General features: G+C 41.8%; 1 protein-coding gene across 2 annotated transcripts in view; it reads left to right on the forward strand.

Annotated features, from left to right (window-relative positions):
- LOC307039391 (C-Jun-amino-terminal kinase-interacting protein 1-like) overlaps positions 1–14,426 on the forward strand; it is an 86,981-nt gene that overhangs the window by 16,886 nt on the left and 55,669 nt on the right. For both annotated transcript variants that reach the window (XM_079681416.1, XM_079681415.1), the window contains exons 2-5: positions 5,233–5,308; positions 6,535–7,092; positions 10,059–10,616; positions 11,619–11,876. In XM_079681416.1, coding sequence (XP_079537542.1) covers positions 5,233–5,308; positions 6,535–7,092; positions 10,059–10,616; positions 11,619–11,876 — 1,450 coding nt within the window. The remainder of the gene's footprint in view (positions 1–5,232; positions 5,309–6,534; positions 7,093–10,058; positions 10,617–11,618; positions 11,877–14,426) is intronic.

Below are 14,426 nucleotides of genomic sequence, written 5' to 3' on the forward strand. Positions count from 1 at the left end.
TGCTAAATTATTACAAAGATTATTTACATATATGGTAAAAAGAATGGGTCCTAATATGGAACCTTGTGGCACACCCTTTGCTATCGGGAGGAAGGAAGAAGAGGACCCAGAAAATTGGACGCATTGGGTTCTCGCTGATAAATAATTTAAAAACCAACCTAAAGTATGCCTAGATAAGCCGATACTGTGAAGTCTTTCCGCCAGGATGATATGATCAACTGTGTCAAACGCCTTTGACAAATCAATAAATAGAGCTGCAAAATACTTTTTACAGCCCAATGCCTCAATTATGTTGTTCACCACTTTAATAGCAGCAGTTGATGTGCTGTATTATTTTCTAAAACCAGATTGGTTCTCTGACAAAATATAATTTGTGTCCAAGAATAATTTAAGTTGTTCACTGAGAAGCTTTTCAAGGACCTTCGCTACAACACATCATTTTGAAATTGGCCTATAATCATTAACAGATGAGGGATCCCCAACTTTCAGTAAAGGAAGAACATATGCAGATTTCCATATGTTAGGAATCTCATTGTTGGAAAGAGATAAATTAAAAAGATAAGGAAGCAGCTCAGCTATAAAGTCTGCAGCTAATTTAAGAAAATGAGGAGGAAGTTTGTCCGGACCTGCCGATTTGTGTAGATCCAGATTCTGCAATGCTTTATGGACCTCTGTCCCCTTGATACATGTGAAATTGAATGGCTGAACCACGGGATGGGCTGGAGGCGGGGAGGAATCAACGTTCTGTCCATGATCCGAATGTAGGGACTCAAACAAAGAACCAGAAGAAATAAAAATGTTCATTAAAGCAGTTGAGAATGGCCGATTTATCAGTGAGAGTTAGCGAGTCTGTACCAAATGAGTTTTGTATTACCTTCCAGAATGTCTTTGGATCATTTAAGTTACTAGTAGTATTAGAAATGTAGTATCAGATTTATCCTTTTTAACTAGGAAGGTGAAACGATTTCGGAGCTGTCTAAAAACAATCCAATCCACTTCTGGCACTTGACCAGGCAATATCCCTCTCCTATAGAATGCCGGCCAGTTGAGGACTAAACCAGGGATATTTTAGCCCTTTCACCCTAAATTTGCGGAAAGCAGCATGTTTGCTTATAATTCTAATAAAAGCCTCGTGAAAATAATCCCATGCCAGTTCGACATCACTAATGAGAGAGGTCATGAAAAAATACTTGCTCGCAGAAATGTTTAAAATCACGTTTAAAAACTATTTGTGGTCTTGTTTTTGGAAGCTTAGCTTGCCTGATTGTAGCTATAGCACAATGATCACTCATATCATTTTCAAAGATTACAATTTCCAAAAACTTATGAGGCGCATTTGTTGAAAATAAGTCGATAAGACGATTTATCTTGGTTTTTAAGATTAGAACGAGTTGGGCTATTGATAAATTGCATAAGATTAAAGGTGGGGTAGGTAAGTTTCAGAAACCGGCTTGAGTGAACTACACAGCCAAAAAGAATCCGCCCCTTCCTTCAGACTTCCTTACAGAGCACCTCCTCCGCGAGAGCAGGCTGCAGTAACGTTACATATCAGGCAAAGCTAAACACATCTAGGTTAGCAATACTACACAGCCAAAGCAACTCCGATATTGACTCTGGTTTGACTTCTCCTAGTTTCCACTTTCTTTTTGTTCTTAATTTGCTCCGTTACATTTTTTCTTTTGCGACCAGTAGACGATGTTGAACCTAACTCTGCCATGGTGAAAGTGGCCGCCTGTTGCTGGCGAGTCATTGAAGTACTGCTACAATGCACGCCCAATGACGGCACGCCCAATGAGGGCACGAGATACATTTGTGCGTGCACGAGATGGAAGGCTGACAGACAGGGCGGCAATCCAATTGGTTGTAATTTTTACAGTATTGCGGGTATTACGGGTTCCACAGATGACATTTTTTATGGATTTTTTGTCAAAGCACTTAAGATATTCATTGCTATCAGGATGTTAAGAGCATTCCATGGAATATAACAAAAAGTGTATCTCGAGCCGGTTTCTGAAACTTACCTACCCCACCTTTAAAAGAATCACAGGTTGATTTAAAACTATCGGAGACAGTTAAAGTCTACAGCAATTCAAATCTCATTAAAATCCAAGCAAGATAACTGATGACTCAGCGATGATAAAGCCTCAATGCTTGCTGAAGGGGGTCTATAGCACCCTACAACAGTGATGAAATGACCCTTAAGAAGTTCCAATTTCAGCGCAAGTAGTTCAAATTGTCTGCTGAGAGACACACATTATTGGATGGTAGCATTACATTTTGTTTTTACATAAATTTCCTTTCTTGGACGGTCACAACGAAACACATTGAAACCCTTAATTGCAATGTCTTTGTCCGTGATAGATTTCTTTAGCCAAGTTTCAGATAAAACAAGAACATCAGAATCAGAGGATTTTGCCCAGATTTTCATGTGGTCCATTTTAGGAAGTAGACTTCTGACATTTATGTGGATGATACCAAGACCAGACCTTGCTTTAAAATCATCAGGGGTACTCAGACAATTAAAATCTGGTCCAGGGTTTGGATGAACATTTCCTGATAGTAGGAGCAGGATAACAAGGAAACATTTCTTTTTCACCCAAGTTGTTGTTTGCATAGATTCATTATATAGGCCTATTACTCTCTTTCCACCATTGGAATATGAGTTCATTGAAAACAACCAGTTATAAGGACTAAAAAGACGAATAAGACAAGGTAGAGTCATGAGATCCTTGGAGATTAGAACGCTCCAATTTACAGAGCTCTTAAACAAAGTAGAATCCCAGTTTGTGTCTTTACTAGGGAAGACAAGATGAGGCACATGTTGGTCTCCACAGCCTTCACGCACCTCATATGAATGTAGAATAGTCAATCGGAGAAAAAGAGGTGTTAGGAGAAACATGCTGGGTGACATGTGTCAGGGGGTAGAGAAGGCCTGCTGAAGAAATCCGAAAATCAGCACAGGAAACCCGTCCGCGTTTTCAGTCCTGCCGAAGTTGAGAAATGCCAGATCAGCGAGGTGAGAATCCGGTCCGGACTTTCAGTCCTCCCGAGAACAAAGATGACGTTGTTTGATGTCTCATGTAAACAGGAACACAAGCCCAGTCATGCTATGCTTTAGCTCAACGAACCCAGTCCACCAAAGTCCAAAATCAAGCGCAACACAGGTGTCGTTTCAGCTCCGGGAAGTGAGCACAGGCTCCACAGTCCAAGCGGATAGAGTGATCCCAGTCCTCCAGGAACAGCAGTAATGTTTAGCCGTAACGTTACACAACAAAAATGTTACCAAAAACCAAGTCAACTGGTTGTAGCCTACTGTCCAAACAGCTCACATATATTGACCGGTGTTTTACATGAAAGCAGATATCACGTAGACAACACTAGAACAGACATGAAAGCACAGCGGACAGGGACAGGTACAGACGTGCTGCCAATTGGTAGTTAAGTAGCTGATTGTGAGTTCTAAAATGAGTATGTGTCACAGAAAAGGTATCAAGCTGTTCTGCTGTGCCACTGTTTGTGTATTTTTGATGTCTTATAAACTGTTATTACGATATAAAGATATAAAAACACAAAAAACAATGATGGAGCATTTTAATAACTGAGACATGTCACCAATCTTTATCGTTATCCAAAGCTGTCTTGGACATGGTGAAAAGCAGAATGTTAATCTGAAAAATCTTTGCATTAAAGTGCGGTGTGATGCCTTTTCATAAAAGCCCTTTACCTTATTACCAGTGTATTTATTGGTTTTGAAGGCATGTAGTTAGGCATGCCTCCAGTGTTAATTGCTGTTCACATAGAAGGAGAGGAGGTCATTGATTTAGCATTAAGGCACATTGATCTTATATGGCTGTCGGGTCTTGGTCCTTCCGTTCAGCTGGCTCTTCAGAACCTTTCCTACTCTGTGTAGGTACTTGGCTGTGGCTGCCTTTCCTCTGGCCTCGTAATGGTGTCCATTTGTCTGCGGGATCCCAAGGTTTTTGTTACTGTCCTGTACTTCCGCCATGTTGCCTTCTGGTAAATCCATCCCTTCAGTTGTGGTCATCTTGCATCTCTTTGCTACCATCCAACCACACGTATCTACACCATTTGACATTCCAATGCCTTGTGACGTGAGGTTCAGCCCTATGCAGAACAGCATTAGGGACAGAGCATCTCTTTGGTATGTGGCCCATAAACTGCTAGCTGGTGTTTGGCTGTCCTGGTGTCTTTGCCAATTCCCTTCTGGTCCCGGCTCCTTTACTGAGCCATGTGTATCCTCATCTTAACTGCAATGATGCCTGACAGGAGCTTCCATGTTGTGCAGAGGCACGCTATTGGCTAGTCGGAAGGAATTGCTCCTTTCTGGGGTCTTGATCAGGACGCTCCGGCCTTGGGTTAACCACTCTGGGTGGATCCCATCTCTCAGCAGCTGGTTCAGTGGTGCTGCCCAGCGTCCATGGAGTGCAGTCATCCTCTTTCATGGTTCATATCAGGCCCTGGTGCCGCTCTTTATGTGTGACACTTGCTCTTGGACCCACCAGCCACTGTTGGCACAACCAATTTAAAGTATATATTTTTAACATATATCTATTTCCACCATTTCTATTAGCTAATTGTTTTTAATGACTTTACACATGCATTGTGGGGTACATGTTCCCCTGGTTGGAAGACACTGCTCTATCGTATCATTCCTGAATCACAACATCATAAATAAAGTAGACACAGCCTGGTTCCTAACAAGCACCAACCATCAGTCTGAAGAAAGAGAGAGGGATGGGCCTAACACACACACACACACACACACACACTTTAGAGTCTCTCTCTCTCACTCACACACACACACACACACACACCATAATACAAAAAATGTGGTGTGCAAGAAGGGAAGCAGATGCATGATGGGATGTCGGTAAGTGAGTCAGCGTTCTGTGTGGATCCTGCAACGTCAAAACCGGACCGTCATACTTCCTGGTCGATGGTCCTTCCTCTTCCTGGCGAAGATGAGAGTTATAGATAGATAGATAGATAGATAGATAGATATGAATATGTGTGTCTGTTTGTTTTTTGCTCTGTAACTAAGCACATTCACTTAGGTACTTAAGTTGTTGAGGTACTTGTAGTTTACATAACATAATTACTTTGCAGACTCTGATTCATAATACAAAATATAAATGAATACAAAAATGATTATGAGGTCTGCGTCCATTTTTTTGGCTCTTAAACTGCTGCTGTTTCATTGGCTCCATGCAGGACTCCATTAACAACAACTCTTTGGGCAAGAAGGACAGCTGGAAGGCGTCTCGCTCCTCCTCCCCACATATCAAAGGTGACTAAATGAGCTTGAATAACAAAACATTTTTTAAATAACCAAACCAAAGGATATTTTTACAAAATAATCCCTTTCAGTGTTTGTGCCCATTAATGTGGGCTACCAACCCACAACTGTGCAATAAGACAGTCAGATGTTGTGGGCTGCCTCTGCCTTTGAAATGTGGCTTCCCTTCCTATGTCACATCATGAGATTAAACCGCCCCCATCCGACTATTTCTACCCAGAACTTGAGAAAACAACATATTTTTCTTCCAAGCCAATCAGAGCACAGTGGGCTTGAATACAGGTATATTCAGAGGAACAATTTCAGAATTTAGAAAAACCAAAATACAATTATGAACCTGTTAAATATATAAACCTGTGAATAATCATAATCATAATTGTAATAACAACAATAATAATGATGGTAATAATAATAATAATAATAATGATAATAATGATCATGAAACAGTAGTTCTGAGACTTGCTCTCTGCTGATACTCTACTTCAATTTTGATGGACTTGTACTTCACTTGCCATAACATAATTTGCAGATTGTGATTTTTTATATAAAAACTCAAAAATGGTTAGCATCTTTGAACACATGGGAATAGCGCTATAAAAATACAATGAATTATTATTGTTTTTATAAATCAACCAGAAAATACATTTTGATAGGATAAGATCCCAGCAATATATAAAGTCATTTAGATTAGCCTACTGCTACTCGCTGCACATTCAAGTGATGTCCACACAGTATAGTGCAGCAGTGATGTAACTAACTACTATACAATCTTGAGTAACCTTTAATTTATAGAAGTATTTACATTTTTTGCTATTTGTACTTCTACCCCACTGAAATTCAGAGGTACATTGTGTACTTTTACTCCACTACATGTATATAATACCTTTAGTTACTTTATTTGGATTAATGATGTGAAATACAATCAACACTTAAATCAGCCTGGAGTAAATTCACAAGCTACCCTGGAGTATACGAGTATTCCTGCTCTCCGCTACTTCTACTTTTACTAAAGGACACACTTCTTCCACCCCCGCTATACAAGAGGGACAACAAGTGCTCTAGAATAAAGTGAAATGTTTTAGAAATATTTGTATTTTGTTGTTTTTCCTGTAACTCCTGTTTATCCAGGATGAAGTGCTTACTGTAGGCCACTTTGATAATCCAGTGTGCGTTTATCTGGTTGCCTCATACATAATGCCATACTTGTGCTTGTTAAGGGGATCTTCCACCAGCGGATATCCAGCCCAAAGCAGAGGACAAAGTTCGGAACAGCACGCGGCGCCCGGCCCCAAAGCCCCCCGCAGCTAATGGAGCCAACAGCAGGGCCAACCCTCAGGCTGCGGCCCCCCCCACAGACAGGTCTGCTCGCCTGCGCGATAGACAGGCGTCATGGGCCCCACACACACAGGCCCCCAGCACACAGAAGAGTCAGAGGAGAGGAGGAAGAGGAGCGCCGGCCATAAAAGAGAGGAGCCAGGGGGACGGGAGAGGGAAGGATGGAGGGACAGCAGAGAAGGGAGAAAATAAAGGAGGAAGACTGTGTGAGGAGTCCAAGGGGAAGGACAAAGAGAGGAATGGACATCAGAGGCCCAGAGAAGCAAATGGTCTGAAAAGCCGGGGAGCTGATGGGAGAGGAAATGTGGGAGCTAAAGGGGCTAACAGAGGAGTGGGGGCCAAGCCAAGTAATATACTGTCCACCCAGGAAGTGTATGCAGCCATGGTGGTCCCTCGCACGCCTGTAGCACCAAGAAACCAGGAAAAGACCCAAGACCAAGGTACTGAACCCGTTCTCTAGCACGATGGGGGGATGTAACTTTTACAGATAACCACCGTGTGTTCTTCAGGTGTGATTGCTAAATGCATATGACAGCAGTTCTCCTGTTTTATGGCTTTATTTGACCTAACAATGAAACATGTAGTCCATAGTAGCAGCATGTCAGTTTTCAGGATCATTTTATTCGTAATTCCATATAATGATAACAGTTAAGTACATTAAAGTCAAAATGTTCCAGTGAATCAAGATTCAATCGAGGTGAACACTGGGAAAACGACCAGTGTTCAGAGTAAATATTAATTATAATTAAAAACATTATTCTCCATTTGTGTTGAATTGTATTGCCAACTACAAGGAAAGAAAACATTTCCAAGTCCTTTGTAGAAGTTTTCTGAAATAAAAGGTCCATATGTGTAGCCTTAAAGACCCTGACACACCAAGCAATCACCAGAGAACTCGCCGACGCCGACTGTTGCGTCGGCGAGTTCTCCTGCGTGTTGGCCATGTGTCGCACTGGAACACACCGCAAAGACTTCAGCCGAGCACGTACGAACTGCGCATGCGTGAGTGGCAATAACTCTCCTTACCAGTAGGCGGCGGTAGTGTGTATTCGTCATTCAAAAGAGGCAACAACCGGAAGACAGAGTAGAAGAACAGACTACGTGATATAACCAAACAACAAATAGCGTGTGCGTTCCATTTTCACTCTCGTCCATCGAAAACATGATTTGTGCGGTACTGGAGCTATCAGCCATTGGAGTGTTGCTTGTGGAAGACATTCTCAAGCAACCGTTTCGCCTCATGTACTGATTCGCTAGCTGTACAGCCAATCAGAGTGATTTCTTTGTCCGACTGCCTGTGGCCGACGCACGGCCGATTCAACATGTTGAATCGGCCGTGCGTCAGTCATGAAAGGCCAAATAAAGGCCCTGACACACAAGGCCGAAATCGGCCGTTTTCATTAGTCGGACGACGAAGCCTGTCCTGTCGCCCAAACTCAATTTGGTGTGTCCCGCACCGTCGGCCGTGACACGTCTTATTTGTCCTTTCATGGCCGACGCACGGCCGATTCAGTGCGTCGGCCACAGGCAGTCGGACAAAGAAATCACTCTGATTGGCTGTTCAGCTAGCGAATCAGTGCATGAGAAGCGAAACGGTTGCTTAAGAATGTCTTCCACAAGCAACACTCCAATGGCTGATAGCTCCAGTACCGCACGAAACATGTTTCCGATGAACGAGAGTGAAAATGGAACACACACGCTATTTGTTGTTTGTTTATATCACAGTCTGTTCTTCTTCTCTGTCTTCCGGTTGTTGCCTGTTTTTAATGACGAATACACACTACCGCCGCCTGCTGGTAAGGAGAGTTATTGCCACTCACGCATGCGCAGTTCGTACGTACTCGGTCTTTGCGGTGTGTTCCAGTGCGACACATGGCCAAGACGCAGGAGAACACGCCGACTCAACAGTCGGCGAGTTCTCTGGTGACTGCTTGATGTGTCAGGGCCTTAAGGCGTGTCACGGCTGACGGTGCGGGACACACCAAATTGAGTTTGGGCGACAGGGCACGCTTCGTCGTCCGACTAACGAAAACGGCCGATTTCGGCCTGGTGTGTCAGGGCCTTAAGAGAAAGAGGACATAAAAATAGAAAGAGGACGTGTTTTTGTGGTCTACAGTGAATTCTTTTGTTAAAGTAATTCCAAGACAAGACAGCTCCCCTAAAGGGAAGGTGACAGAATAGTGAAGGGGTTAATAGCTTAAAGGTGGGGTAGGTAATTTCGGAGAAACCAGCTCGAGTGTGCTAGAATTTGAAAATACACAACCGGAAAAAATCTGCCACTTCCTTACAGAGCCCCTCCTCCAACACACACGAACGCGCACATGACCAATGAGGGCACGAGATAAATTTGTGCACAAATGGAATGCTGACAGACAGGTAGGCCATCCAGTTATTTTAGCCGGGCCGGCTCAGATGATTGGTCGTGCTTTTTACAGCACCACGGCTTCCACAGATGAAATTTTTTTATGTATTTATTGTCAAAGCATTTAATGTATTCATTGCTATCGGGATGTTAAGAGCATTCCATGGAATATAACAACAAGTGTTTCTAAGGTCATTAGATTCAGTCTTCTGAAAACTCACAGTTCCTCCTGATGTTTTAAATCAAATGACCTCAGCCTTTTTAAAAATGAGCACCCACAGAACAAGCTAAAAACTCAACATTTAAATATTGACCAAAAAAGTTATTATAGTCAGATTTAAAAAATGCCTATTTACCAAGGCCGGATTAATACCTCCAGGGGCCCCTGGGCACTTAGAGATCATGGGCCCCCCAACCCTTCCCAAAACAAAAATGCGAGCACACATAACACCACGTAATGAGTTTGCTCATATGGTAATTCCGGCCAAGCTATTTACACCTCCAGCTAACACAGAACCATAGCTCAAGTCCAATATAATCCTCCTTTCATCTTCAGACTCTTCTACAGCGTGTCTCAAACTCTGTGTTTTTTAGCAACCTTCTACTGAAAACGAGTTTGATTCTTAGCCTGAAAACTAAAACAATGCTCTAAAACTGAGTAAACTGAACACCTCTGTATGAACACTATCACTCATGAGCAGGTGAGCTACATCTGTGCCAGAACTGTTAGGTTTTTTGAGCATTAAAAGGTTTAAGAAGAACTGTATGTTTTTTGGTAAGTATACACCTGAGAAGATGAAACTCGGATTTTACTGAGTTGTATGGAAGTTTTAGTGTCCTTCAAGATTCAAGTTACCTTGCTTCGAGTATTTCATATACAAATGGTCATTTTATGGGTGGAGTATTCCTTTTGAGGTAAGAAAACATAAGTGAAGTGGTTCACAAATAACTTTGACCACATTTTATTCCCAAACTGTTCATAGTTTTCAAATGACTCTGTTACTCCTCATATAACTAACTACCGTCCACATTTTGTGTTCTTAGGCCAAAACCATGACAGGACCCAAGACAACCCCCCTATCCTCTCCAGATCCAGCAGTGAGGGGGGCTCAAACAGAATGTCTCTTAGCTCAGACACAGAAGGCCCCCCACCAGGGCCCCTGCATCCTTCTCTATACAATCGAACCAACCCTGTCATCAGCGAAGAAGATGGGGAGGGAGTTTCAACTCCCTGTGCAAACGTCCAGAATGTTGTAATCCACTCTGATGAAAAAACTGAGATGGACTGTACCAAGTCAGAGGTGGACACACAGGGAGGAAAAGATGACAATAACACTGAGGTCCCTCAGGGAGATGGTACGGCTGCTCAGACTGTACCAAAGAGTGAATCTGCAGCGGGGTTAAATTATGATTCTGTCAAATACACTCTGGTGGTCGATGAACATGCTCAGTTGGAGCTGGTCAGCCTCAAGGACTGCTTGCATGGTTACCATGAGCACAAAGACGACAGCGATTCAGAGACGGTCTATCAGTCAGCCAATGAGGAAGAAGACCCAGAGTATGAGGAGGAGAGGAAGAGGATAGAAAAAGCAACAAAGCAAGGTAATGATACAGCTTCATTCTTAACATGGCTGACATCATTTGTGTCACAAAGCAGTATCACTATAAAGTTCATCGGAATGTTTTTCAAATGAAAGGGTCCCATCTCTTTGGGAGCATGAATGTAGGCTACTCAACTAAATTCATGATCAATGTTTCTGTTAGGTTATAAGACATCTTGTGTAAACACATGTCTGCATTTGACCATATACACACTGGTGGCACCGTACAAGGTGCCGGCAGCACCCCAGGAGGGATAAAGAAAAAGAAAAAACACTAAGCGCTTTTTTAGTTAATTTAGGCCTTGTAACTGATTCACCAGCACTATGCTCTTCATTTGTTCGGAGTTTGAATCTTTATGGTTTTTACACTTATTGTAAGTCACTTTGGACAAAAGCTTCAGCTAAATGATATGTAAGGTAATGCAAACGCTCCACACATAAGACATTTGGGTTTTAGCATCTGGCCCAAGGTCACAGACATGTAAACTGCAGGGGCCAGGGAATGAACCACCAATATTCCAATTAGTGGACGACCTCAGCCTAAAACCAGATGCTACGTTGTTATATGTCCTCATGTGGAAGGCTTATTTCATGTCCAATATTGATTCAGAGAAGCATAACTATTCTCAGGGAATTGTATCTTTGTTGTTAAGATTGAGATTGTTAGGAAGCGTTCTCACTTACTGGACAAACGGCTTATGGTTTGGCAAGGGTTGGCATCAGAGTAAAACTGTGCAATGCCGGTTTGTGATTTTAATATAATTGAAGGACTAATTGTCTAATCGATTAGGCGATCAATACAAAAAAGACCAAGAGGACCTATAATGAGCCCTGTTGAACACTGCTAAATGTGTTGAGGACCACACTTTGTACAAGATGATTTTGCAGGTGTAGCTTCAGGACAGAATATCTGAAATCATTTCGACCCCATCTTTTTGCAAAGTTCCTTGGTTGTTGTTTCTTGCTGCAAAGAGTGTAACTCTTACTTGTTTTCTGCTCCAAGAGAGGAGGAAAGAGGAAGAAAAGAGAAGAAAGGAGGAAGAAGTCGCCAAGAAGAGGAGGGAAGAGGATTTGAAAAGGCGGAGGGAGGAGGAGGTAAAAAGGAGAAGGGAAGTTGTGGCAAGGACCTGCAAGCAGTCCAAGGTAACCTCCACAACAACTTCAGAGGAAGAGGGGTCTAATGGAGAGAGGGCCGTCTCTTCCAGATGTAAAAAGTTCCTCAACCTGTTTTCCAACAGCAGCACTCAATACAGCGCCACTGGTATGTTTATTGTCCAAGTGTTTTATTTGAACGAAAAATCATTTAAAAGTATATATTCATAAAGCTCCCTTTATTTATCGCCTCTGTGTGTTTGCCTGTTGATGCGCCTGTTGTATATGCTGCTCATTTGAGGTCCTAAATGTTAGTTTTGTTTGCTTTGCCTTTGCCTTAACTCATTCTTCACAAGTGGTATAATTTAAGTATATATGGAAGCTGCATCATCGGTTATAGGAGCAGGAAACATTTTACACATTGTTATAAGAACTATGTTGATTTAAGTGTATCTTTTGTTTACAACAACCTGAACACATGCATGCTACTTGCCATTTGAATGTTGTTTTTTGTTTATGTTAGGATTTTGTTTATCACATACACAATCCTAACATGTGTTTTTTTAAGTACTCTTTTTTTAAATTTTAGACATTTTAACGCAACACACAGAACAATGTACAACACCGGCACACTCCACCACTGATGGCCACACAGCACATCCACAATTTGACAACAATTGAATGATATTAACAATAATCCTCATCAACATAATCACAATAATACAGATAGACCAGATGAGATAAATAACATAAATATACACATATACGTACATACAGATCAAGCTGGAATATCAATCAAACATTTGGAACTAAGAGGGATATTATTTTCAGTCTGAAATATGTGAGTCCAGGGTAATCAGTCAACAGAAGCCGAATCATATCATGTGTCTCCCATAGTTGAGGTTATTTGGCCTTCTAAGCAGTGGAAATATGTCCCCTGGTTAGAATGGCACTTAATAAATAAAGGGGAAATGGAACGGTCTATTTTAACGGTGACAGGAGTAAAATGCCGTCGGTGAAGAATTGTATACTGGGTTTCCCTCAGTCTGTTACATATAAACGTGGTTTCTGATTAAGTTTATAGATGCCTGCCTGATAACATGCTTTCCATTTTGGCGCTCTAAGATGAACTTCATTGCAAGGGAGGTTAAGAGAAAAAGATGCAGTCAGTGAAGTAACAAAATCCCTTATTTACAGATATCCAAAGAAATGCTGTTGCGGGATATCGAATATGTCTTGTAGCTGCCGGAAAGATAAGAAAAAAACATCCTTGAATAAGTCACCAATGACGTGAATACCCCTGTCCCTCCACTAAGATAAAACAATCTAATAAGATTGCATTTTACATCTGAATCAATCTTGTTTTTATCACAAGTGCCCAGGCCTAAAAGTGATTGCGGGGGACACGCCCAGGAATCAATACAAGTCTCCTTTTTGAGATATGCACATAGCCATGACCAGACGCATGCCGCATTATAAATAAACTGTGAACTTTTATGCTACGATGTATGTGATGTCAGATAGTAACTAAAAAAAAAAATCGCAGGCTACGTCAAATAAATGCATGTGTCTGTTGTGATTTGTGATTCGTCCACATTTAGACCAATCACAGCGTCACACTCTGCCGCCTATTCTGGATTTGTTTATTGTGCATTCTGTAGACTCCCATTTCTGTTTGAATTACAAAATAGACATCAGAAATTGGCTTAAAACGTTTAAGGATTTATTAAAACGAAATAGCGATGAAAGAACTGCAGCCGATGGTGCTGCTGGCGACCCTGCACCTGCCGTTGCAACACACTCTCACTCCATAATCTTCCAGGAGCGACGTTTGGTCAGGGTCCTGTGGCGTGCAGTTGTGACGCTCCTAGGCTCCTTCAGCTTTATAAAGGGACGCAAATAGCTTTCAACTGATTGCAATGTATTCCCATCTGCGGCGGGATTTGACGCTCATGGAAGCACGGCATTCGTTTGTGTCGGCTGCCCTTAAAGGCAATGTGATCCATTCCCATTGGATAACGGAGACTTGTACGTAAGTATTCCCCTTACTGTAGATTGATTTTACAGTGATATCTGCACTACTCATCGACTAAAAAACACCAGATTATCCTTGTTAATTACACAACATTGATTGGTTTAAATTGTGTGCAATGCTTTTGTATTTTTCCCCTTCGATTCGGAGAAACAAATATTTTTTCGGAGTAAAGGATGGCAGAAGACACTACCCAGAATCCCCAGCTATCGTTTAGTACTACACCATGTGCTCTGTTTGACAAACCCCGTTTTTTTTCACCATTCATTCCATTGGCTGGCGTCTATGTCACGTGATCTTCAAATTTCTCCCTGCAGAAAAAAAAAACATGGCCGAACTTAGTTTTATTCTCGGTGGAAAATGCCTATTTTAAAGTTAGTTTGGCCATTAAAATGTGTTTTGATGTCATTTGATGTGAGTAATATGAGTTGTTATTTCAGATTATGTGTGCAGTGGATGTACATGATCTTTAGTTTGCTAGTTATTACGAAGATTACTTCAGGAAATTGCGTCCATAGAACGTTTTCATTGTTACCAAGGTGGTTGCTAGGGACGATGCTATCAATATGATTTCTGTTATGTTGTGTAACTGTTTAATGGTGTTATCTTTGTTGCTACCCCCTTCCCCGTCAATGTATAGTGTTGGTCCACAGCGCAAACGTATTAGTTTAACAAAATCCGCATCTA

Source organism: Notothenia rossii (assembly GCF_949606895.1).
Source record: "Notothenia rossii genome assembly, chromosome: 5".
In the NCBI taxonomy this organism is placed as follows: Eukaryota; Metazoa; Chordata; class Actinopteri; order Perciformes; family Nototheniidae; genus Notothenia; species Notothenia rossii.